We start from the raw sequence: 27,538 nt of genomic DNA, 5'->3' as shown, positions 1-27,538 counted from the left end.
AGAGGGAAGATGATCTGCAGCAGCGCACAAAGCCAGGGTGCGAGCTCCAGGAGCGCTCCCCTCTTTACAATTGGCCTTGAAGATCGTTAAGTGATTGTATTACACCGAACAGGTGAACTGCGTCTCTTCGCCTCGTCTTTTATATTTCCCTCCCTATTATGATTTACAGGCCTATTCTTCTCCCTCGCCGGCCCCCGCCATAACTTGTGCTGTTCTTTTGAAGGCGGCCTGCTTGCTGCCATTGTGCCACGTCAGCTTTGAAGTGCTCACGTCTAAAATGAGGATGAGACAAGGAGAGTGAATTTCTACAGACGCCCTTAAAACAGGGGGGCTCTTGTTTCTGACAGGTGTCTTTTATAGAAGGGAGTGTGCAGGGCTGCTGTTTTGTTGGGGATTGGGTTGCAGCCATCACCTGCTAATTGAATAACATAAGCTTGCCATCTGTGGTGATTTACCGGAGCGACAATACGGGTAATGACTCATACAAATAAAGGGCCGTGCTTGTTTAAAAGGTTTAACACCGTATATTGTGATGTTATTTGGTTATGCTGTCCATTCTTCTACAGTTTGGACAATTTAGAGTCGCCAATTAACCTAACATGCAAGTTTTTGGAATGTGGGAGGAAACAGGAGTACCCGGAGAAAACCTACGCACACACGGGCAGAACATGCAAACGCCACACAGAGATGCCCAACGGAGATTCGAACCCAGATCTCCTGACTGTGTGGCCAACATGCTAACCACTAGGCCGCCGTGATAATATTAAATCAATAACAATGAATTGAAAATAATAAAATACTCATAAATAATAAAATAATGACGGCAGATACGACTAATAGGACTAATCATTTATGTTAACGTACAGTTCTGAAAAGACACATTAGCAGTAGATCAGTTTTATGTTTACGTTATGTTTTTTCTTTATGTTTGTTTACGCTAAAAGAACTGCAGTTCCCATGATGCTTAGAGTGCGGAACCAGAAAGTAGAAGACGCTACTATCACATGTTTTGTTGGAAGTCTTATGCGGCGATCGTATACAAATGTTAAGTAAGTTTAATCAACCGTAGAATTACTACAGCTTCTGTTACACCTGTTGATCCCCGATGGAAAAGAAATGCAGGCACCCACTCGAGCAAATGACTGACGCTGAGAACACTGAATGCAGGTTGGATTGCAAGGTTTATAGTGTGGGCAAAGCACTTAATGTACGGTTCCAGTCCTGCCTCGCACACTGCCACCTCCATAATACAAGTATTGTCACTCACAGTAGCGAAGCTATACATAGTTCACAGTCCGATAGACTTCTGGCTGCCCTGTTCCCTCTAGACTGCTGTTCTCTTCAACGAGAAATATTGTCACATTTTAATCTCCCCCTAGTATCTGCACTTACTATCAAAGGCAGCGTGTGATTCGTTTTACAGTGTTGTACACTTGTGACAGCCAGAAAAAATAGATGGGGAGTGGTTAACTTATTTTTACATGTATTATGCTGGGTGACCATATTTTGATTACCAAAGACCGGGACAGTCGGCCCGGCAATATGATACTCAAATAATACTTCACATCTAATATGCCTTATGCCTTCAAATTGTTATACTACAAATTCAGATAAGCCTTCTGTGCAAAAATAACTTTGACATCTCTGGAATGATGTCTTGATAGAAATAATGTCTCTTCTGTATAATAAAAATGGTCCTGTAAGAAAATAATACCCCCCTTTTTGTGACTTGCCGGTCAAAAGAATGAAAGTATGAAATAATATTAGCCATATTAGCAAATCCAGCAGCCTCTCGGGGACTACGTCACATGCCGGAGAGTACCATAATGTCGGTCAATTTAATGGCAATGAAGACCAACACATTTCATCACTTTCTTAAAAATAAAAAATAAAAAGACAGGACATGGAAACAGGTTGGGAACAGAGGACGTTTGGTCACCCCGAGAATTATGTATTTTGATGAAGGGTTTATGATGGTAACAGTTTGATCCTAGAGTAAATCATTTTTATTTGTATTGTTTCCTGTGGGGGGAAAAACTGTTTCGGAATCTGAAACAACAAAAAATCAACCAGCATTCCGGAATAGATTTTGTCCAACCTTATAGTCCCGTTCTTCAATCGGACATGAGCCCAGTCTACTGCATGTGCTGTGTGTGTTCCCCATCGAGTGGAGAGCATCAGCTGTTGGAGGGCATGGAAGCTCCACTCTGTCCTACCGTGATAACATTTCAATTTGCCTATAGTGAAGCAACCTAGTTAACATAAGTAAGGCAATTCAAGGACAGCGTTGTCTGGCGGAGCCCACTTCCACTCATGTACACAGAAGGCCGTCTGAGTCAGTTCATGTGGAAACTAATCACATCAGCTGTTATCTCTTCATTAACTCCAGTCTAAACAGTTTAGCGCGTCTGCGTGGGGATTTATTCACATGTGTGATAATGCGAAAATGCATAGAAATTCATGCATAGAATTTGCTGGAGGTTGCTTGTGTGTCAGGGGTACGTCACGGGTTCCTGGGGAAGTTAGATAGCGCAACATGCAGGCGGGCACTTTCGGCTATCTGGGTCTCGCCCCAGGCGGTTGTATTCTATGTGGGTGTGTTAGTAGAGGTTGCCGGACAGTGCTGCATATTCGGAGGTAGACTAAATACACCCCTCCTCCCATCTATTGGCTTGCCTCAAGCTTGTAGTGTGATGGAAAGAGAGGGAGACAGAGAGAGAGAGAGAGAGAGAGAGAGGGAGAGGGAGGACTGAACACACAGCTGTCCTCGGCCATTATCAGTGATGGATGAAGCTGCATCAGAGCATCAGTGGCATCCCTCCGCTGTGTGTCCCTGTATTGAGATCTTATTTTTGCGACAAAGACAGAAGGGACCATCCCAATGACGCACATGAATCACTGCCAGACATTCAAATGACAAAGGAACAAAAGAGGAAATGTGTGCACAAGATGCCGCTCGCAGTAAATCTTCCAGATTGGATTTTGAGTGGGCGTTGTCTTGTTGATGCAACTGTTCCAACCGCTAAGTTGGTTTAGTTTTCCGATGATAGCGCCACCTGTAATGTGCTTTGACAGGGTAGGATGTCTCTGTCAGTGGATTTCTATAATAATTGATTTGTTCGTACGTTTATTTGTAAGACGTTTGTCAGTAAGTTTTACAGATTCCATAATAAAGGAAGTTCTTTTAAATTTCTTGGATTTGTTACGTGTTGCCTCTTGGTGCGTGGAAGTTTTTGGGAAGATTCCAATTGGAGACATTGTTGCTTTAACACCAGTTCACACCAGATACTGGCTGTTTTTTGGAGTGGGCTTTTATTGTGGCCAGGCTAAGGCACACCTGTGCGATAATCATGCTGTCTAATCAGCATCTTGATATGCCACACCTGTGATGTGGATGATTTATGAATTTAGAGTGATTTGTGAACAATATTTCACAGAGATTAAAAAAAAAAAAGAATGTACATTTGAGTTCAGCTCATGAAAACATTTGTTGCGTTTTATATTTTTGGTGAGTATATATGTGAAAATGCATTGTCTGTTGAAGTCACATCCTTTTTTCCATGTTGTCCCGCACCTGTGTAGTGTAGGCCATTGGACAATGCTGTCACATTCTGAGTCATTCAATAAAAATAAAGACGTTTGAGGGTTCGATCGCTCTGGTGGACTCTATCAAACGTGCGTGTGATGGATGGCGCTGCCACGGGATTCGGTGATGTCCTCCACTCCCACCAATTAAAGTAATCAGTGTCACGCCTGAGTTGGTGTAAAACAGCATTGAGTCCTTCAGCCGTGTTGCCTGTGAATACTATTACCTTTATTCTTCCATTGTCCCCTCCAAATTGAATTCATCCATAATTAACCTTGTGTGTAATCCCGGCAGTTTTCTGATGGATGTCCGAAATACTGACTTAATCCCTGACCAAGGTTTGCTGATTAGATTAGTGCACACCGATCTGAATGTGCACAATGCCATTGTCTGGCTCAACAGCTGTCGAACACATGGGCATAAGCCTGCAATTAAACATGCTAATATATTTTTTATCCTCTCAGATAGGGCGAATTATGAAGGGTCCGGTTGCTTGTTCCTAATTGGCTCAATCTCGTCAGCACCGACTGGGAATGGATGATGGGTTCCTTCGCAATCTAATAAGAAGCAGCCATTTGCGTCTGTGTTCACTCTATGAGGCAGAAACGAGTAATGTTATTAAAATGAAGACTGGTGGTTCTGTCTGGAGTGCCCTGATCCGTCACAGACAAGTGACAGCGGGCAGACAAGCCTGTAATAGAGCGGTCATGGGCCACAGGCTCCTATGTACAGCGGTTAGAGGAGATGATGACATTAGACAGGATAAAAATATCAAATGAGCCATTAAATATCCCGCGTGATTCTACACGAAACAGAACCAGAACCAGTCGACGCAGACAAAAGAACCTCCCAAAAACCGACCATGACACATCAGAGTGCTCGCTTTGTCCCGTACACATCTATTGTTCCCAATCTTGCTACCTACTGACCCGGCTGTCTCGTCCTCTCCCAGCGGCGTGCAGATGAGCGCCGGTCCAACTGATAGTGACGGGGAGGTATTGAAAGACGAGCAACCCCGCCGTTTTCCTCGCTCTACGATTCATTAACCCGATTTCCACTCGGCTCTGTCCCACATGTGTCAGCCAGGCGCCTGCTGAGGATTCTGCCGCCCCGGCCAAGGCCTCAGCTTCGGCCTGGCCCATCCTCGGCCCGCCGTCAAACTGACAGATAACTGTCGAGAAGTGAGGTCACCCCCAAAGTGTTACAGAAAGACCAAGATATCGCTGGTCATTTTTAACTCATTACATTTTGCATGTGTTAGGTGTTAACTATTTCCCCAAACAGGACAGAGAGCAAATTCCAGTTAGGTTAAATGGCTACAAACGGCTCCTAGCTCCATACTTCCTGCCTTAGACTAAGATTCAAACCTTATGCAAACCACCTCAGGGAGTACACAGTATGCATGAATGACTTGATTAACTGCAGTCAAACAACACATTAGTCACTTGCAATTATGTTCCCGCCTCCTTTTTGCTTGGATGTTAATGAAACAAGCAAACTGGCTGTCAGAAATTGAGCATCTATTTCATGAACGACTCTAATGTACAGCGTGTGCACAGTGTTTTACAGGTTTATGTAGCGCTTTCACGGGAACCAAAGAGCTTCACAGGGAAGTGAACCCATTATTCATTCATTCATTCATTCATTCACTCCGCAGTCACACACTGGTCGTGGTAAACTACATGTGTATCCACATCTGCCCTGGGCTAGGCTGACCTGACCTGCTCGACCTGCTGTACCTGCTGAGCCACTGCCGCCAACCCGTTACGTAACGAAATATATAGCTACAGAACCGTCCAGAGGGGTCTGCTGAGGACTGAGGTGATGGTGAGCTGTCAACAATCAGTCTTCAGTTTTCAAGGCAGCAAACAAAGGAGGGTTTATCTTAGTATCATTTGCTGAGAGTTTATTGGACCCGAAAAGCATTTGTTATCTGTTTCCGCTGCAGCAGCACTCATGAATCAACCGTGATGCATATGCACATACACAGAGGCAGCCAGTGATTACTCCAAATAAACACACACAATGGGGTTGTGCACGCACACATACACACACTCAGAAGCGATTATGCATCCACAAAAACTGTCAGACCTTCTGATAATCTTGATGAGAATAGTCCTCATATTAACTCAGAGAATAGTGTGTCTATGTCAGAATGGGCATTTCCTTAATAAGTCTGTCTGGAAGTATAAATCATATTTACAAGCAAACGATTTGTTTATGCTCAACACTTGATTTTTGAGGCCACCCACCAGCAACAAGCATTTTGTGCAGTCTCCTGTAGGCTTGAGATCGGTCAAAGACGTACAAAGAAAGACTATTAACTATACTGCACACTTTGGTTTCTTCTCCCATCTGTCATGAGCTGAACTCAAAAGATCTACAACTTTTTCTGTGTACACAAAAGGCCTATTTCTCTCACATATTGTTCACAAATCTCTCTAAATGTGTTAGCGAGCACTTCTCCTTTGCCGAGATCATCCATCACTGGTGTGGCATATCAGGATGCTGATCGCATAGCGTGATTGTCGCGCAGCTGTGCCTTGGGCTGGCTACAATAAAAGGCCAGTCCAAAATGTGTTTCATGTAGCATTTCAGCATGGATAATAACAGTTGGTACGCTTAGAGGACAGTGATCTGGTGCTGCAGAAACCGTTATCATAGACAAAGGCTTGGGACTTTTTAGCATACAAAACAAGTTTTGGCCAAGTGGACACACTTTTTTTTCAGTTTTTAGGTGAAAACGTGCAGTGCACACCCCGTTTGATGCTTGTTTTTAGAGAAAATGTTCTGAACCTAATATTGTGGTCATCTTTTCCGCCATTCTCGTGAGAACACGTGTCTCGGGAACATACCATTGAATATTCAGTGAGGTCTATGCATCCATCCGGTCTCAGCAAGCCTATGGTTTCTAGGTCTATATTTAAACGCTATTCTAGTTGCTTCCCCTGTAGTTTGATAAAAAACCTCGACTTTGAGGCTTTTTACTATTAGAGGTTGCCGAGACAACTTTCCATCGTTCCATTGACATTTGGTGTCTGTAATTGTTGGTTTGTTGTGGTTCATCACCCCATCTGTCTTATCGCTTATCTTTGACTTTTGTGCAACTGTTTTCACTTTACAAATGATCCAACGACTACTCTCGAAAGCTAAAATAACGCAGCGTGGCGAATGAGGCAACATAGAATTCTTTGTTTTCAGTGGTCAAGCTCGGGTACAGCGCGACTGTTGTTGGACATCATCTTGGTGTTTGGAACAGCAAGCTAGTTGCATGTCAACAATGGTTTCAAAGAGATATATAGCTTGCATAAGAGCGATGCGGCGGGACAATGCCATTCAACATCAATACAGGCTGAGTGAGTGAATGAACGGGCATTAGCATAGATATGTGTAGGTAAACCTCGCTGGAATTTGTTTTAATAATTAGTACTTCACAGTGGCTTTTTCCGCCTCTTTCTTCCCATTGTCGACCCTCTCTCCCTTCCCTAATCCTGTCCTAATCATCACCACTTTTTTTTTATATATCGCTCCTCTTTTCCCCTTCTTGCCTCGCCGCGCTCCCTCCGGCCCTGCTTTCTCTTTCCAAGCGCTGTGTTGTGCGGCCAAGGCCGTTTTCTTCCTCAGAGCACACTCTTGAAAGGCTATTCATGGATTGTTCAATGAAACCCTATTACATTTGTGTGCGAGGGAGAGAGGGAATGGGACACAGAGAAAGACAAATAAGGAGAGGGAAAGGTATGCCGGGGGGCCACGCTACAGTACCATCTGTATGCAAATGCCCTCAGACTTGGTAAACTTTGATCAAACACTCAGGCCTCCTTTTCTCTCTTGTACCACCACCCCATCCCTCTTGGTCCACTATATGTGCTCCGCTATTACTGTAAGCTTTGCATTTCTTTGTATAGAATCCATCTTACGCTGCTTTGGAGATGGACTCCCAGGAAGAACTGACCATCATCCTATACCCCCCCCCCACACACACACACACCCACACACACACACACACACACACACACACATTCCCTGATGCCCTCTCTCAAATGTCCCTCACACACTGTCTCCGAGCACCTGCGACCACACTGGACCCCTCAACAGATGGTGACCCCCTCCCTTCACACACATGGCAGAGTGCTTGGCAATGGGTGACAGCCCGGGCATGCCTTTGTGCAGAGGTTGGGCACATTACACACACACACACACACACACACACACAGTTGTGCGCACATACAGCCGCCATTGTTTGCTCCATATGGGGAGGTTAACATGTTGAATACACATCCCCTGTTCGACGAGACAATAAAAGTGTCGTCATCGGAAGTGACACAACAAAACAAAAAACATGCAACCTTATCTCCCTTACAGCTTTAATGTGTAGCAGTCAAGAGATTTGTAAGCCCATTAAGAAGTGTCGTGTGTGTGTGTGTGTGTGTGTGTGTGTGTGTGTGTGTGTGTGTGTGTGTGTGTGTGTGTCTGGACGGTCCCACCAGTCAGGGAGTCCAGGCAGGATAATGGGTATTAATCAGGGAAAAGCCATTGCCATATGTTTGTTTAACTCTGTGAAATTAGACTTATTTCAGACAGTGTGTGCATGTGCGTGTGTGTGTGTGTGTGTGTGTGTGTGTGTGTGTGTGAGAGAGAGAGAGAAAGAGAGAGAGCGAGAGAGAGAGAGAGAGAATAAATTCCCCTTGATTCTATAATTAATCAAGACTTTGGCTAGGCCCTTACATTATATCCCAAACGTCCTTCAAAATGGGCACACCACGGATAACCATCCCACTTCTGACACCACTGGTCACAATGTGCTGAAAGAGCAAGGATCTTGGACATGGCATCATGTCCCAATCATTCCAGTGCCTCACCCATTTAAAAGGTTTATCACACAAGCAAGGGTGTCTTATACCAAGTGTCCATCCGACCTGGCTCACTACAGAAAAACCTGCACTCTCCCCCAAAGTCTGTCTTAAAGGGTTACCTGTCGCAAGGGTTTTCCCAAATGAGCACACTATGTGTGTCCTCACAGCTAATGATCCCATTTCTGACAGCATGTGTGACACAGGACCCTTACCCTCGACCCAGGTTGGGTCTGTTGTTTTGAATAACTCGTACTCTGAGTCCGTCACAAAAAGTTACCTGTCCTGGTAATCCATTCTTCAGGGCTAACCATCCCACTTCTGACACCATTTGTTACAATGGAGTGGTACTCTCAACCCAAGTTTGGACCAGCTCTTGTGGGTTGAAATAATGTCCTCTCCAGCCTATCACTTCAAGTTACCAGTTACACCTCCACCCTACTTCTCACACGGTTTGTCACAGAAATGGGACGAGTAGTATCCTCAACCAAGATCTGAACGTACGTGTGAAAAATGTGCACACAACTGTAGAAAATTATTCCCAAATGATCTTCATTTGAATAAGTGGACACAAATTCAGGTTTGTCACTGTTGTCTTTGGTTCGGCCTTTGTTGAGTCCTGTTAAGACTCACAATTAACCTCAAAATTGGAAGTGAGTGTGTGCCATTTTTTTATGTTTACCGGAGATGTTATTGTCCGTGGATTTGTTTTCATCCGGTAACCTAGTAGGATAAGCCATCAGGCAGATGGCGAGGGAAGGGGAGGGAGGTGGGAGGGGGATCCCATGAGGGGAGGCGCACACTTTACTTTGCAAAGACACCAGACTCCTGTAGCGTACGCACACATGCACACTAAGCGTGCACGCAGACACCAGACCCCTGTTACGTAATCCACCAGTTCCACTCCCCCGCGGAGAGGCTCAGTCTCGAGCTGTCTCAAGTCCAAAACAAAGTCATCCGTCTTCATGGTGCGTCTTGCGTAGTGCGCATACCTCTGGATGCTGAATGTGGAGGATCTAAGAGAGCTGGCTAATATTGTTTGAGCAGGAAGAAGAAAGTCAAGCTAGGAAGGGGCTTTGTTTGCTAAAAAGGATTAATCAAAGTCATCAGCGATGTGTGTTTTTATGCGCTTTTAATTCCCTCCACACCGACCCTTTCTTTTCCCCCTCTGTGAGCATGCCGTCCCGCTGAATGGCAACTCAGACCGTGGCAACAGATTTCTCTTTCAGCCATCTCCAGAGAACGCCTGGCCAGACCCCTGAGTGGCACATATTTGGGCTAAAGCCCGGCAATAGAGGGAGCGGAGGGAGGAGGAACGAGAAGGGGAGGAGGCTAGAGCCATGTGGCTGATGTTGGTAAACAGTATCCAGCCTTGTCGTGGCATTGTGGCCTCCAGCGCGCAAGGTCGAGGGTATCGGGCGCCCGGGGGCCACACACAGACCAGGAGGTGGTGGTGATTTTGGAGGGGTGTTGTACAAAAGGTAGACACACATTTGTATTCATGCACACAAGGCAGAAATACACAGACAGAACAGACAAATAAAAGACTCACTCTGTGTCTGCCACTCAGCAGCTGCTCCAGTTTCCATGGCAACGGCCCGAACAATGTACGTAGCGAAAGAGAGCGCGAGAGGGAGCGTGTGTGTGTGCGTGCTCCAACGCACTTGAAGTGTGTGTAGGTGGGTGTGTGGGTGGGTGTGAGGCTACAGAACCAAAAATCTTTATTTCTTTGTCGGGATGAGCAACAAAACAAACAGTAAAACACACATATGACGGTTTTATGATGTCTATTTATTTTTCAAAATGAGGTATTTCAAAGTGCTATGAGTTGCAGCACTAATAAATGTACATTTTAAAAATCGGGGGAGAGAAGGAAAACCTATATTCGTATAACCCAATTCTATGCACCCGATAGTTACAAATATAAACAAAAAGAGAGGAAGTAGTAAAAAAAAAAAAAAAAAAAAAAGAGAGAGAAGAAGAGTCCAGGTACATGATAGAACACATTTGCTGTACAAAAGTTTGAGATAGAAGATGAAAAAAGATAAAGTGATATCTACTGAGAACTCATTTTCATACGAAAATATAAGTATCAAATTTAGTATGTATCAGGTTCACACTAAAAAGATGTGTAGAATTAGTAATATGATACAATACAAAGAAAAACGAGGAAGGAAAAACAATATATTGTTATATTACAAAGTTTGTGACGCTCAAAAATTGAGGCCTTACAGTACTTTTTAAAGGTATATAAACTTCCAGTCTAGTTATTATTGGCAGCTTCCTGACATGTATATATTTATATAAAAAACCAAGGACAAAATGTATTACAAAACAAGGCAGATCTGAGTGTATTTTGTCTGTACACTGTTGTTATATACAAAAGTGTCGGCGAGCAAGGTGCACAGTTATACATCCACTGACTTGGTTTGAGCACCAGTGTGATCGAGGAGTGAGGGGAGAGAAAGAGAACCTGTAGTGGCATCGCTTGGGTCCATATAGTCTTGTTGTCCGCTTTTGCAGTGGTGAAGGCAAAGTTAGAAGTGTGCACGGCGTCTTGTACGTGCACGCTAAGTTAGTTGAGCGCTCCAAACAAAGTGCCCTCGAACACCGGTCCCTGTAGGAATCACAACCGACTCCCGGCTGGTGTCACAGTGAGTACAAAACCAATGATACAAATAATACCAAAACATGATATATATATATATTTATAAAAAGCCTCTTTCTTTCTTTCCTCGTTCTTTATCTTTCCTCAATGTGACTGGATTGAAAAAGTAAACCCTAAACATTCTTAACGTCAACAAATGTGCAAAAAAAGTGGCGGCAGTGAAAGTCCGAGTATCCCTCCTTTAAGCCCCGCCCTCCCCCTCAAGTTAGTGTGTGATGAGCGTCCTCTGAGATGTTTGTGTACATGCAGGCCTTGTGTGTCTGTGCTTAAGTGTTTAGGCCGACAACAGTGTACCAATCTACAGACTGGCGATTTTGGTGGTGGCTGCGGGGGAGGCGGAGTCACCCACGGGAAGGTGTGTGAGTGTTTTGGCCGTGGATGGCGGTGGCGTGTCAGCGAGTCCTTGCCTGCTCCAGCCTGCGCATCAGCTGCTGTCTGCGGGCCTGAAGCCTGTCCTTCTCTTGTTGGAGCCTCAGCTCCTGCGTTTCCAGGGAGCTGACGTACTCGGTGGCTTTCTTAAGGATGAGCACCTTGGCCGCCTTCTCGTTGCGCGCCAGCTCGGGCACATGGTCGCGCAGCGTCAGGAAGCTGGAGCGCAGGTCGTTACGACGCTGGCGCTCCAGGATGTTGTGGTTGCGCCGGCGTTCGCTGTCCTCTGAGTCCGAGCCTCCTCGCGGGCTGCTGTCCCCGCTGGAGCTGCGTTTGCTGCGTGGACCTGATGCGACGGAGCCGCAGGAGGACGAGAAGGTGGTTCTGGTGGGTTGTCTTGAGCTGTCTGACGTCTTCTGCTTTTTGGAAGGCGGCGCCGGGTCGTCGTCTGACGTGTAGGGCGAGGGCGCGGCGTAGTTGTGTTGCTGCTGGTGCACCGAGCTCCTCTTGAGGATGAGCTCCTGCGGGGCTCGACTGACAAAGCGACCTGCTGCACCTGACCCTGAGGTGGCGCCTCTCTGGTCTTGGCTTTTGGGGACGCCGCTTAAGACCACGGGTTTGCTGATTGTGCAGCGCCTCTTTTCTACCGTCACCACATCAATCTCCTCTTCTTCCTCCTCATCTTCCTCCTCCTCCTCCTCTTCTTCCTCCTCGTCATCATCATCCTCTTCTTCTTCTTCTTCTTCTTCTTCTTCTTCTTCTGGGAAAGCAAAAGAGACTGTGAGTGACTTCATCTGTCAAGTATCCCCACAATGTCATACATGTGTACCAGCAGGTATTATAGACAGGAGGCAGATAAAGGGGGTGTTGCTCAATTCTGTTTGCATAAGCAGAAGCGCCTTAATGCTTAGTGTCAGTCACTGCTGGCTAATCTGCTGTGCAGGCGTTGACACGTCGAGTCTCACTGCTGAGCAGGCAAGTTGGCTTTCTGCCTTTCGAGTCTTCACATACTTCTAATCTGCTTCGTCTGGCGGAAGTCGGAAGCCTTCAGTGAGATAGCATCAGAGGCGCTGACTTTGACCTCTCGCAAATACCTTTAATACCGAGCCGACACCTAGTCAACCAGTTTCCACAGAACTTTTGCAGAAGGTTGACACGCGTCCGGCTAAGGGCGGGCGCACATGTGATACCTTATTGTCGCTATTTTCCGTTAGAGCCCACTTGCATTGGGGCCAGGCTTTCCATTAACTGGCAATACACCAGCAGCGCTGGGTTTGGCCACGCTCCCTTTACATTCTGAACACGTGCTCTTTGCATTGTGTCTTGCACAAGGAGAGTATTACAGACGTGGCATGCGTGCATGCGGCGGAAAAGAGCGTCTGCAGCAATTGGATCACCGCACTTTTAAGTCCCCCGCCTCGCCGCCCCTACCCCCAGGCTTGGAGGGGCGCCAGGGAGACAGCTGTCGAGATGGAGCGCTTGTTCAAAGCTGTCACCCCCTTGAAAAAAATAAAATAGGAGGGCCCTCCTCTGCGTCGATGATGCCAAACTGGAGGTCTTTGTGTTTGTTTATACTATTCCGAGCTATCTTGTTTTTATTATCCTAAACAGTGGAGACATGACGACATGTTTTGATAGCACCTTTGCAACACATCACTAATCGGTGCACTAATTGTCTTTAATTAATCCATAATCTCACTAAAGAAGCATTAGTAAAGCACCTTCCCCGTGTATTCCTATTTAAGCAGTAGATCTTTTGATTGTTTTGTGCACATGCCAACTGAGCTCACACATACACAAACAATTCCCTATTTTACTGCCATCTGCCGGAAGAAGGGGCTTCTGATTACAAGTCAGTTCACTGTGTCACCAGTGTGTGTGTGTGTGTGTGTGTGTGTGTGTGTAATCCGATTGTGGGCCGGTCATATGAACAAGTCATTCTAATTACGCGTAGTGAGTGTTTGTTATTGTTGCGTTTGGCGGACATCCTTACCTGAGTCGCTGTGGGCGGTCTTCGTGGATGTGTTCACGCTGTTCACGTTCGAGTCCCCGCTGCCGCTCTGCTTGTTGACGGGGAAGGGGAACACCACAGCGGGGTCCACGCACTCTGACACCGCGCTGCGGATCACAGTCTCGGGCGCTTTCACGCACACATCTCGTCCAGCAGCTGACACCACAGGAGCCGGAGCAGTCACCGTGGCGCTCGTAATAGCCTTGCCCAGTTTCTCCGTGACAGCCCGCTCCAGCTTCTCTCTGGCTGAGAATCCACTCCACATACAGTCCTGGATGATGATGTTGTTTGGGTTTGTATCCAAAGTAGAACCGAACAGATCCAGATCATCGGAAGCCCCCCAGATATCGTCCTCGGGCAGGAGGAAGAGCTCCGAAGCCCAGTCTAGTGGGTCCCCTAAGCCGAAGCCTAGGGGGTCCGCCTCCGGGGAGGCTGCAGCCGGCTCCCCTGGTAGCGCAGCTCGGCTCGGGGAAAGGGGCGGAGTGGGCAGCAACTCGAATTTCTTCCAGATGTCCTCCCCTGGTGGCGCGGAGTCAGGACCACAGAAGTAGAAGTCGTCCTCATCCGGGTAGAAGCACGGTTGTAACGAGTCAAACTCCAAATCGGAGTTTTTACTTACGATCGCCGGCATCCTTTCCCACGCTGAAGAAACCTGGCGTGGAACAACAACAAAAAAAGACACTTGAGTCTCGCGTTGTCTCACCTGAGGAGCCGAATCACCCACACACAGACAGTTTGCAGACTACACACTACATTCCACTCCTGTCTGACTCCCACTCTATGCGTAAAAGCTGCCATCTGTGCGCAAAGGGTGAATCGCAGCGTGGAGTGCAATGGCAAGCACTCACATTGCCACCACCATGATGATGCTCACCTTATCCTGACTTGTGGGTGATCACGCGTGGACCAGTTAGTCTGTCTTTCAGCAGCGCAGACACCAGATGTGGAGCAGTCATCTACGTGGGGAGCACAGACAGTCCTCTGACACGTACGGTGGCTAGCTGCACTGTTTAACACTCACTCGAGAGGCAGGCCAGGCGGGCTGGCTCCTCCCACTGCCTGGAGGGGGGGTTGATAGTGGAGGAGGAGGTGTGTGTGCGCGTGTGTGTGTGAGATGTAGTCTCTCTTTCTCTCAAGGTGAATGAAGATACATCATAAACATTATAAAGGACATGAGTGTAAAAAAGTACATATTTTCCATATATTATTCATATTGTTATTATTATTAGTAGTACTATTTTAAAATCAAATGCTGTTAATTATATAAATGAAATAAAATACATGTTTTTCCTCAACTTGTATCACATTCTAGGCAATCGTAATGTTTATGTTTGCTTTTAAGTGAAGCACCTTATAGTAACTCCAAGTAGCTTCTGATAATATTTCCCTTTGCTGTCCTTTGTCTGGTGGGCAGCAGCATCCCTTGTTGATGTAGCAAAGACTCAGTGCGCCCTCTCACGGCCACGTTTGGAACAACCGCACTGTCAAGCCCCATTCCCACTGTGTGAAAATGAGCAATCCAGATGTTCTCGGTTTCTTTTTCAATAAAAGGGATGACAAATATTTAAAAAAAAAAAAAAAAAAAAAGGTAAAATGAGGTCCAGCACCATATCCTGACAATTGTTTGTGGTGCGTTCACTTGTCTCCGGGATGACATGATTACGTAAGAGCAAGCGGTGGTTGTAGCCTGGAGTCTTTCCCAGTCCCCTTTTTTTAATGACAGCTTAACAGGAAGGGCGCATCTGTAATTATGTACATGGGCACACACACTGATATTGACATAGGGCAACGTTTACACAACGACTTGGATTTGAAGGCCAGCTGTGAGAAGGAGCAGGATGGACTTCCTCGTGTTTTCCCAGTCAAACAATGGAAGATGACTTGAGCAGGATTGACTATTGTATCAACTTAGTATCGCATCAAACGCTATAAAATGATGTCTGCCCCAGTAGCACTTTTTAAATTCATGCTTGAGGTGATCTTTTTGTTGTTGTTTGTTTTGGGGTAGAGTTCAAACAGCCAGTGAAAAGTGAGAACGTGCAGCTGTTATGTCCTCAGAGAAGGAATAGCAGGGAGTTTCCTGGGACAGGGGGAGACGGTTAAAGGAGTGGAAAAACTCACCACAGGCTCTTGTCCTTAACTTTCTGAAACTACTGTTCAAGCACGGATGTAACAGCAACAGGAGCTTTCCTATGTGGAACAAAAAAGAAGTGACGGAAAAGCGAAAGCTGCACAGTGCTGCTGCTGGATTTCCAAATGCACCTTAAAGAAAGAGCACAACCTGTTCTGTGATGCTGGTTAATTAATCGTTTTGTAAGTAATGTAATTATTGGAGATACACAATATCATTTTTATTTTATTTTTTAAAACCGATAACAGTAACTGTCTGCTTCTCAAGACCAATACGATACCGATAATCTGCTGTGGGCCAGCAAGGTGCACTGTATTCAGACACATGGTCCAAGCAGCTGGTGTGCCGCTACAGAGGTCAGGAGAACCGGAGCATAGAGCGGGAGGAGCCACCTGGCGTGGCCCAGCAAGGTGCACTGTAGTCGGGCACACGCTCCGAGCACCCGGTTTGGCAAACCTTTTGCTCCATGTTTACTTTTAGGGTAGGACAAAACATTTGACATGGTTATAGATCAATTTGTGGTATGGTTTAGAAATATATGACATTTTTTTTTAACAAACTCCCTTCAACGCAATAGTAATTTATTGACGGCCCCTAGTATAAACAACCAGTGGTTACAGCAACATTGGTTGAGCCTGTGTGAGGCCATTACTCACATAGGGCTTCAATAAGTTGGTAGCTGAAATGTCTAGATGGCCAGTGGGGTGGCCGGAGAGGGACCAAGGGTGTCTACGGCCACCATTGGCCGCCACGTAGCTCCGCCACTGTAGAGCGGCACTTCCCGCGCACAGTGAGGGGGAACTACCACTGTAGCTGCGTGGCTGGATTTCCAAAGTCCAACTGAAGCTAAGACTTGATCACGGTACACCGCGGACATGTCTGCATGGTGGTGGTGCATTTTCTGCTGCACCTACCATGTTGGAGTGTGCCCAGATTTACGAACGCGATACGGGAACCGAATTGGCCCGATCTTGTGGCGGAAGCCGATATTATCTGGTCTTGAAAATTCAGCAGATCGGCAGCCGATCCCGATCCTGAAGATTGGATCGGGACATCCCTAATTAAAATATGTACAACTGCAAAATTCTTTATACTAAGGTGCATAATGACAATGCTAATGGCAGAGACCTGCTTTGAGCATTCACTCTGACAACTAGCATTAGCAGCTAACCAGCCTGAACCGCCTCTTCTCTTCAACCTCACTGTCTTCACTCGCTGCGTCTTTGGATTACTCCTCCAGGTTGCTACAAGTGGTCATCTCCTTGCCCAACGTCGGCTCAAGACCAGCCAGCGTGGCGCTGAAAGACCTGCTAATGAGCGTGAGTCCACTTTCCGTGTCTATTCTTTTTCTTCATGTTCTTGTGCATGTTCAGCACGCTTTGTCGAGGATCGCTGAACTGACTTTTTAAACTCCTTTAAAACGTTTTCCCCCAAAAATGTCAGTCGGCCACGTATGAAAAGTGCCGAGCGCACACGTTCACACCGAGGACATGATCGTGGTTTGTGTTCGAACACGCCCACACTCAAACGACTCACGAGAGACTGCTGTGCCTCTGCCTGTTGTTTTTAATGACAATTGTGGCGTGCCCAAAAAAACACCCTCCTCCATCCACCGCTGGACCGGCCCATGGATGGTTAAGCAATTAGGCCAGTTATGATAAAAGATTCATAAGTCACCCACAACGACAAGCTGCTGCAGTGACATAGGCTGTGCACACACGCATGCCATATTATAGGTCAGCGTGCATGCAGCACATAAAGGCGTGTTCTTCACTAGTTTGTGTTTATATCGGCTAGGAAGTTTATTTCTAGAGCACAATTCATAAACAAGGTAATTGAAAGTGCTTTACAAAAAGAAGGGTAAATCATTACATAAAGTTCCATAAAACAAACCTAAAAATGAAGAGTGCAGATAAAATACTTCCAGTTGTCGTATGCACTGTTGAATAGACGTGTTTTCAGCTTGGATTTGAACATCGCCAAGGTTGAGGATTGTCGCACATCTTCTGGAAGATTGTTCCAGATTTTGGCAGCATAAAGCTGAAACGTTGAGGAGACCACTTCCTGAGCTTCTCAGAGATGGTTTATGTGGCTCTAACATGTCAGAGATGTACTTTGGCGCGAGCTACACAAGCTATTCTCTGAGCAACCGGAAGCCTGAGAACTGGACTACTATGGTCATATTTCCTGGTTCTAGTCAGGCCTCGAGCAGCAGCATTCTGGATGTACTGCAGCTGTTTCACTGCTCGTTTAGAGAGCACGATGAGATTAGTCTCTCTAAATCTGTCTTAGACATTATTCCCTTGATTTTGTCAATGTTTTTAGGTGCTTAAAAGCTGCTGATGATGTTGATTTAATGTTGCTGTTCAAGTTCAGATCTGAGTCCATTATTACCCTTAGATTTCTAACCTGATGATTAAGTTTTAGAGAAAGAGTCTCAAGGTGACTGATAACACTTCCTCTTTGTTTCTGTGGGCCAAAGTCAATGATTTCAGTTTTGTCTGAGTTTAGCTGAGTTGTTTTGCATCCCCACACGGATCTCTTTGATGCACTGACAAAGTAAATCTGCAGGACCACGTTCTCCGGCCGTCAGTGACAACGCAGATATGAGTTGTGGTGGGACACGTTGCATACATAAGGCCGATTCGTTCATTTACACCAGGGGTGTCCAAACTTTTTTTTTTTCCCCACCGAGGTCCATATACTGAAAAATGAAAGGACGCAAGGGCCACTTTGATATAGTACATATCAAAGATAAGAGAAGCTAAGAAGTTATATATACAAGTAGTTCAAGAAAAAACTGCATCTCATATTTGTGATATAGAAAAAGCCCAGTTGATTATTAGTATCAACTTTGGTCTTTGCTCTTTTTTCCTCTGTTGTTTTTTCACATTTTCCAAATATTTCAACTTTCTTCTTAAATATTCTCAACAGGTCTTTTTACAGGCCAGAGTTAGCTAGTTTTTTCGTACCTGACAGTTTCGACTGGCCACTTGCAGTCTTCCTGTGGTCACCTGATGCTCCTGTGACGTGTCATGTCAGCTGATTTATACAGACGTTGTCGCTGTCTTCCTGTCAGTGATAGCAGGGCGACCGGGCCTTCCGCCGTCCGACTTCTTTTGGACCACATCCGAGGTGTGAGCGTGCAAAGGCCCCCTCGTCCCAGTTTATGGTCCTATGGGCACGTTTCCCAATCGAATTTGATGATGTTTCCATAACATGTTTTTTTCTCTTTTGCAATGGTCCGAAATGGCGGATTTGAGTTGTTCCTGTTCTGCTTTGTGTTTGGCTGCTCGTGTGCACGCCTTAAGCTGCATTAACGCATTCATTTTGACAGCCCAAGTATAAATAAATCCAATACATTACATAGTATGAATGATAGCTGAATGATATTCAGAGTTAATGATATCAGAGAGTATGGTTGTCAGTCTTTTTGCTTGGATTTGAAGGACATTTGAAAAAGAACCCTTTGTTTATCCCCAATGACGATGAGTCACGTATAAAGTAGTCATTTATTTACTGATATGGCTCCAGAATGCCTTCAACAAAGGTTTTGCAAGGGACTGTGGGGTGAAAAAGCAGAAGCGAGTTCCAACAAAGCCCTGAGGAATTCATCAGAAAGGCTGTTCCTCAGTGAACAATGCCAGCTAAACGTTTTTCAACGATTGTATTTGCTACCCACTCACTATGTAAACCAACATGCCCTCAGAACGTGTTGTTTTTTTGTGTCCTTGTGTTGAGGAGATGTTGCACCCTTTTAGAACATGCACAATTGACTTCATATTGGGTTTTTGGAGTGCCTGTAGTGATGGAATCTGTCTTGTTAGATCTTGCCCGCAAACACGTCAGCCTCCAGATCTACTGGTTCAATTAACCGGCACATCAGATGGGTCATAGAACATAATGCAAGAATGTCATTCATCGCACTTGTGAGGATTGTTTTGAGGTTTCCTGGTCGTCCTTAAAGGTTACTTTGCTCCAATCAAAACAGTGTTTCAATGCAAGTTCACAGCATATAACAGCTACCTTAAAAAATAGGATCAGTTGGCACAGCACTCGTGATCCTCTTCTCACCTGAGTTACAGCTAGCTGTCGGTGCACGTGCACGTGCACATCGCGTCAAGTTATTTCACACCTCCAGTAAACAGGCATTCCGATCTGCGTGGGAAGTCTCATAGAGATGAGCGATAAGCACATTCCGTGCCTTTTCTCATCGTTTTGCTGAAGTGAAAGTACACTGTAGATAAAACACATCATGTAAGATTTCCGCACAAGTTGAATTTCACATACAGTGGAAGCACTGAATAGATCTGACTGATGGATAGTTGCTAGAGCTCCAGGCTTTAAGTTGTGTAGCGAAGCCTGCTCTTTCTTGCAAAGCTGTTCTGTGTGAAGTGACAGGCGTGTATAAAGGGTGAGCTCGTTAGCTTCTTTACGTTCTTTACGCGAGCACTTCGCCAGGCTGCGTGGTGCGAAATCCAATATCTAAAAGCTCTTGTCGAGTGTAAGATGTTAAACCACACCCGATGTGGGAAAAACTACAAAGCTTACGTAAGTATAGGTCTTCTGTTAAACAATGCACGTCATTTTCAATGCTTTATTAGCACAAATGAGGCTGGATTTGTATCAAAGTAGGCTATTTATAACAAAAACATACGTAGAGATTATATGTCAAAATGTATGCTCAGCAGCCCCATGTTGTCAGAATGGTACAATCTTGACCACATGCGAGATTGACCGTCCGAATCGAATCGTCGAATATTCAAAGACACCCCTAGTTTATTTGTTCATTCAATTGATCAGTTACAGGCCTCACCAGTTCCCATCAGAGCGTAAAATGGAAGGTAATTGCGCATCGCTGTTTCATGGATCACATTACCAGTTATGGATCAAGTCCTGACTGTGAATCAATCAGCGTGGCCCTGAAGGTGAACATCATTAGAAGGCCTGACGATCAACTGGAAATCAATATCACTGATGGTTTAACAGCAAGGGCGCAAGCAACAGGATCCACTTGGTTTGATCGCACCCACCATGTTGCTTTTAGAGTTTTGTTGGACACACGCGCGCGCACACACGCACACACACACACACACACACACACACACACACACAACCTCACACTTTTTTCCAAAACTCACCCTGCGTTAAGTCCGACTGTTTAAAGTGGTCCCACGTAAATTCAGGTTGGCCTTGACAGCTTTACTGGCCTGTTGTTGCTGTTTGTAGAAAGCGGAGACTTTGGCAAGTTTGTAGACTCGTGAATCACGCAAAGGAAACCCTTTTTGACTGATGTTGATGTGGGGGTCAGTCAAACAGACAGCGCAGTCACAAACTGTTAAACGTGCTCTTAGAAGCAAAGACATGCCTAAATAATCAGCATGGATATCTGTCCCGTGTGTCCTCTGTGGGATATTGAAGACGTGCGGTGATGTTTTGCTGAACTAACGTTACATTTCGTTGACACCAGGCATTGTTTTACTGACTAAGCGATCTGCCATCTCGATTAACTTTACAATTACACATTTTTAACCTTTTTTTTCCCATATAAGACAGTGGTAACCTGTTGTAGGTGTCCAAACTTTTTCCACCGAGGACCGCATACTGAAAAATCAAATGGTGTGGGGGCCACTTTTGCATTTTTTTTTTAAAAACAACCCATGTAGCTACTGTATTTACAGTAAAGAAAAAAAAAGCCTGCATCTCAGCTTTGTGTCATTGGTGACAAAGCAGATTATTAGTCTCAACATTTTCTCCTTTCATTAGTTTTTACGTTTCAACTTTTGTCTTTTTCTTGCAAGATCATGACTTTATTCTAGTAATATTTTGATTTTATTATTGTAAAATTAGTTTTTTTCCAACGGAATTTTCCAAAATTGTTTTTTGTTTCTCATATTAGGACTTTTCTTTTATTCCTTTTTAATTTTTCAACTTTCTACTATTTTTCTTTATCACTTTACACTCTTAATATTTAATCTTTAATCTTGTAAAATTGCAACTTTTTTTTCTTATTTTTGCTGTTATTATTTTGTTTTTTTTATTTTTTTTGTTTAAAATTATTTTTAGAAAGTAACGAGGGCCATTAAAAAAAAAAGGATTAAAAATGCTCTGCCTCTTCATGTTGAATTTTGCAAGTGATGCAACTTTGTGAAGCGTGTTCTGAATAACTAAGTTAATGAATCACCATCAGCACAATCACTTTAGCTGCAATTATTTTAATGGCGTGAAAAAATATGACTGAGTTTTTGACGTTTGCAGGGGCGGGGTGAAAGGCGTCATTTACTTAACGTTGACTTGTTTTGATAAAAAACGCACAGATAAGCGGATGATCATGATATTGCGAGTGTGGAAGCGTACGGGAGATGGACAGCTGATGCGGGTTTGAGGGCAAGACGAGGGAGATTACGCCAAATAACTTGTTTATTGTGATGAGCAGTGTTGATAAACCCAAACAAAGTTTTTGTGGTTTATCACACCAGCATGGGGAGCATAGGCAAGCACGCTAAGAACAGTTGGTTTACTTTAAGCACAACATTCATTGGCACATTTAATGGCTGTATTGTTAGGTATTGTGCGTATGAAACAAACTTGTGGAGATGTTGGACCAGAATTCTGGTGGAAAAATGGCCACTTGTCTATTTAATTGTATGCAATTGTTGTCTAAAATGAGTTTTATGTCACTAAAGACTGACAAAAACACAACAGGATGTTTTATTTTAAGTATGTTTTTTGCATTTTATTGCTGTCCAATGAAAAGCATATACATTTTGTGAGCTTTTTGTTTTTGTACTGAATAGAAAATCATTCCAAATAATTTCTAAATAATAATTATAATAAATACTAAATAAATAATAATACCTAATTATAATAATAATGATGATAAAAATATGTATGAAAAGATGCCTCATCTCCATTATTGAGCCTTAAATTGTTTCAAAAGTGCATTTGCTGTGAATTTTAGTGATAATGTGCTGAGGATATGTTAAAAACTGCAAATTTTATAGCATTGTGTGATCATTTTAGTGTTTCGCCAAAATTGTAACCCTTTGAGCACAAGCAAGCGCTAACACAATGTAAGTGGTGTCCTGGCTGGTCCATTTTTTTATTTTTTTTTGGTCAACTATTGAAACAAAATTAATTAATTAATCTTTTTCCCATGCATTAATTTTCTATAGCACTTGTCAATCACAGACCAACAACCATTCACACTCACGCTCACACCTTCGTAGGCCGTCACGATAACACATTTTTCTGACGATAATTGTGCTACAAATTATTGACGATAATCAATATTATTGACGACATTTTTGACACCATTTTTTCATTAATTATATGGCAAAATAATGAGTACATTGTATCAAAAGCAATACACTTTAATTTCAAGATTATTTAACATTGTAATTGTAATGTCAAGCGCTTATAAATAAATTACACAAACAAAAAAGCCAAAAAAAAATTCTTAATGAAAATGAAATGGACTCTGGAGTCTGGAGTCTTTTTAGCAAAAATTGCACATATATAAAAATCAAAACAATAACACAAAACAATACAAAATAGACCCTGTCCCTGTAAGAAAACACTCCAATAAAAACCACACACATGCAGTTATGTAGTGTATTGCTAATGTAGGGGGGCATTCGGCTTAGAAACCATGGCTTTTGTGCCTTCATTCATATTAGCTTGCTAACTTGCTATTTGCTAGCACTGTGTCTGTGCATCCATTCACTAGTAGCCCCGCCTCCACGTACTGGGGGACAAAGAGGCTGAATGAGAGGAGGGCTCACTCTCTCCGTTAAGAGAGATAAGACTGACTCAACAGTGCCTCTGCTGGTTGCAGCCAAGCAGTGCGCTTAATTTTGCCTCAATCGCTTCAACAGAATTGCTCACAATTCAAGGGCTCTGAAGCGAAAGCAATGACACACGGCAAAGACGTGTTCATACTCTCACAACCCAAATAACCTAGCAAGCCAGTCATTTGTACCAGTGAACCCTGTGAAACCCTCCCGTAGGTCAATGGCCGCTTTTTAGCGCCGCCCCTCCTTCTTCTAGCCATCTTTATCTTCTTGCATTTGTTTTGATCCTTAGGGGTCATTAGCTAGACTAAATGTTTGTCTGTTCACAAAGGGAGATGGTTAATATGTTTCAACGCTTCCATTTGTCAGCTCTTCTTGTCTGTGGCTGTTAGGTGCGTGTGTGTGTGTGTGTGTGTGTGTGTGTGTGTGTGTGTGTGTGTGAAAGGGGAGCTCAACGTCTCAACTGGCATTTCAAGACTTACAAGCATTTCAACACCTCTGGCGGGGGAGGCCTTCCGAGTGTGTGTTTGTATGTGCATGTATGTAAGCGGCTCAATGCATTCCACCTCCAGGGTTGGGTTCCCAGCCGGCCGGTCGATATATCATCCCTGACATCATCAGTGTGCAGTTTGAAGCAGAAAGAAAATAGAACGTTTGGTTTCCTGTGAACATGCGCCGTCTTGTCCGTTCGTTCCAGTCAGATTAGCATGACTTACGAGAACCGGGCCAGGGCGAGAGAAGAGAGGGAGAGATTGCTTGGCTCCTACAATTATTTACTCCAGAGGTGAGAAAGAGGAAACCAAAGCCATAAATTTGAAGTTGAATGTTTGTGTTGACAGGAAGTAGTGTTGTTGGTGCTGTTTGTGATGATATCGCCGAGGATTTGCTGAAGCTGTACCGAGCCAGGAAGTCGGTGGTCAAGGAAAATGGCTGTCCGAAGAACATTTTGCTATCAGTGGGCAAAAGACCCATTTGTGTGTGTGATGAGTGATTATTTCTTCCTGTGCTCGACTCTCTGGTGGTTTCACTCTTAGTTTTACACCTTTTTAACATGTCCAACAGAACTCAAGAAAGACCAACGGAATTACCTCTTCCAAGGGTCCTTCAAACTGACTGCTATGCTACTATCCCTAAAAAAAAATCTGAACCATTTCATGGTTTATCAATGCATTATAAAGGCTTAATAAATTAGTAGTACGTAGAAAATGGAAGACTGACTTACGCCGTGACAAAAAGTGAGGGCAACTCATCCCGCTTCTGACACCATATACATGATAGAAACTGGTTTGTAATGCTTATTAATGTTTCATAAAGGCTTCATGAATTAGTAGTAGTTTGGGATGGTGAGACAGACCTGCTCTTTACCAAGATGCGAGCGCACCATATCCCACTTCTTATACCAAATATGTGCTTTAAAGCCGGTTAGTAATGTTTATTAACACCTGATAAAAGCTTAATAAACTACTGGTAGTACGTAGAACTTGCAACTGACCTGCTTCTTGCCAAAAAGCGAGCTAATCTCATCCCACTTCTGACACCACATATATGGTTAAAAGCTGTTTTTTAAATATTAGTCGTAGTTGGTTATGGTGAGACACACCTGCGCCGTGCCAAAAAGCGAGCCCACCGTATCCCACTTCTGATACCAAATACGCGGCGGTTTAAAACTCGTTAGTAAAGTTTATTAACGCTTTATGAAGGCTTAATAAACTATTAGAGGTAAGTTGAAACTGCGAGACTGACCTACTCCTTACCAAAAGGTGTGCTCACCTTATCCCATTATTCACCCCAAATATGCGGTGGTTAGTAATGTTTATTATTAACGCAAACGGCGAGATTGACCTACTCCTTGACCATCTCAACGTATCCCACTTCTGACACAAACACTTTAGAAAGTCTTGATACATTACCTGTAGTCATTTGGATTTGGTTGTATTTCATTATTTTTTTAATGTGATTTCATACACAATTAGTCCATATATTACTTATATAACATTTTGGACAATTTCCTACTAAAGTCTCGTGAGCTCACGTCGCATGCTTTAATTTCCAAGACCGTAGTAGACTAACAGCTGGCGAACAAATACTTCATCGTGCAGGGCCCAAGCGGAGAGAATTGTTAGAATGCAGCTCATAGTGCCAACCCGTATGGTGTGCGTGTGCGTGTGTGTGTGTGTGTGTGTGTGTGTGTGTGTGCGCACTTAGCGACTTTGATGGCTGCCACAGAGGACGCTGATGGCACATAGCGAGAGAAGCAGTGGGCTGCAACAGGGTTGAGTGTTGGCCACCAACAAGGTTATGTGCCAGACATAGCACACTGCTCCATCTGTTCACGCCTGTGTGTGCATGCATGCATGCATGTGTGTGCGTGCGTGAGACACACGTTACCTGTCTGCAGCTCATACCACCTTTGCTGCAAGACAATGTGCACGGAAAGAGTAAAATAAAGTGGGTGGAGGATCATGAGGGGAAAGCAAAGCAGGGTTAACAATATTCAGACCAACGGGACAACATGCTCCCCCAGCGGAGCGCTCCGTCTTGTCATCATTGATCATGCTTAGAACTGTCAGTTGATGGTCTGCTTCTTTGTGAATAGATTCCAGTAGCCTGGAGGCGTTTGACCTCCTTGAAAAAAAAAAAAAAAAAAATCTTCATCACGCGGTCCTCTAATCAATTAAGCCGCATCTGACATTCCTCTTGTGTAAGGTCATGCTAACGTTTCCTGGAAGGGGGCTGAATTTTGGCTCCAGTTGGACACCGGTAGTAACAGGATGAATCAGCCGAGTCTACACTGAGTTTAATGGTTGGTTTAAACGACAACAACCTGATAAGATTCATTGCATTTTTGAAAACTTTTACCTATAGGACATAGCGTTGTCCAGACCTGCAATATCGATGTCACCGTGTAGGAAAACACCACATAATCCCAAACTACATCTGTACTCGGATCTTATTCAAAAATAGTCTTTTGGATACCGTTCCTCAAAGTGTTTATGGGTTTTAGAATATGACACATAATGGGCGCCGCACACGGGAGGCGACATCGCCTCGACTCCATTCATTTTCGAAGGAACCTGCGCGCTAGGGAGATTCGCTGACCCGCTCATCCATGTGCACAACATCGCCGAGACATTTGACTGTAATGCTGTTGCTCCTCATAAGTTTTTATTCATAGCCAACACATTTCATAATAAAAAATATAAATCAAATAATATAATAATAATAATTTTACAAATATTAAATATTGATAATAGTTTTACCTCAAAATAACAGTTGATTTACAAATAAAACACCATGAACTATTTACAGTTCACATTTAGAACTAAACTGTATGTGTGCACGTGTGTGTGTGCGTGTGTGTGTGTGTGTGTGTGTGTGCGCGTGCGCCTGCCTGTGCATGCGTTACAATTTTACCCTTCTGCACGCTACACTCCTCCACGTTCTTCCACTTCCTCCTTGCTGTCATGTATGTTTTTTCTATTCAAATTCACACGCCGAGCTCTGATCAAATGCACTCCTGCCACCTTGTGGCCGTTTTTATGGCTGGAAACTGCTCTAAAAGTGACACCCATTATTGTGCACTTGCGTCATCACCACAAAAAAACGTAAAAGACCTATAAATACGTCTTCGGGATCGGGCGTTCGGGATTATAAAAACATATAAATACGTATTTGGTATTGAAAGAGTTACTATGTAAACATTACATTACAGAAATGTATTTTTGTGCTATGCCCAGTATTTTTGAAACACTTCCCTTTTTTGTGTTTACGCTCAAAAATGTCCACATTGTTTGCATTTTCGGGCTCTAAAGCAATGTTGTCATGATGTGTACACGGTTCTTAAGTGGAAATAATTCCTCAAGGACAGGAAAGTGCATGTCATCTTGTGTTTCCTATACCTAATGGAGAATAGTTGCAGAAACCCCATCTGTGGCCGTGGAGGCTCACATCCTCAGTGGGTGTCCCATGATTTACATGAGGCCCACAATCAGAGTGGTAATCACAGTGTTAAATTTAACATTAGGGGGAGATAAGAGCAAACTGGGCCCAAATCAAAGGCCTTGTTATCTGCTGCGTGCTTATAATGTAGATTTTTAAACAGCGCTGTGATCTGATAAACATATGGGCCA

At 44.1% G+C, this 27,538-nt stretch overlaps 1 protein-coding gene and 1 long non-coding RNA gene across 3 annotated transcripts in view; one reads left to right on the top strand and one right to left on the bottom strand.

Annotated features, from left to right (window-relative positions):
• LOC129172022 (uncharacterized) overlaps positions 1-17,058 on the top strand; it is a 121,904-nt gene extending 104,846 nt beyond the window's left edge. The window contains exon 4 of the long non-coding RNA XR_008566891.1: positions 16,856-17,058. This is a non-coding gene — a long non-coding RNA (uncharacterized LOC129172022). The remainder of the gene's footprint in view (positions 1-16,855) is intronic.
• On the bottom strand, positions 10,207-14,508 carry mycn (MYCN proto-oncogene, bHLH transcription factor). Of its 2 annotated transcripts, none has more exons than XM_054761337.1 (3): positions 14,359-14,508; positions 13,467-14,136; positions 10,207-12,233 (listed from the first exon to the last, which is right to left on the bottom strand). In XM_054761337.1, exons 2-3 carry the CDS (start codon positions 14,113-14,115, stop codon positions 11,497-11,499), a joined length of 1,386 nt encoding a protein of 461 aa, XP_054617312.1. In that variant the 5' UTR covers positions 14,116-14,136; positions 14,359-14,508; the 3' UTR covers positions 10,207-11,496. The 2 variants fall into 2 exon arrangements, with proteins under 2 accessions (XP_054617312.1, XP_054617313.1); XM_054761338.1 differs by having other exon boundaries at positions 10,207-12,230.
• Positions 17,059-27,538: the final 10,480 nt, after the last annotated feature.

Source organism: Dunckerocampus dactyliophorus, chromosome 19, assembly GCF_027744805.1.
Source record: "Dunckerocampus dactyliophorus isolate RoL2022-P2 chromosome 19, RoL_Ddac_1.1, whole genome shotgun sequence".
In the NCBI taxonomy this organism is placed as follows: Eukaryota; Metazoa; Chordata; class Actinopteri; order Syngnathiformes; family Syngnathidae; genus Dunckerocampus; species Dunckerocampus dactyliophorus.
This window is presented reverse-complemented; position numbering and strand designations above follow the sequence as displayed.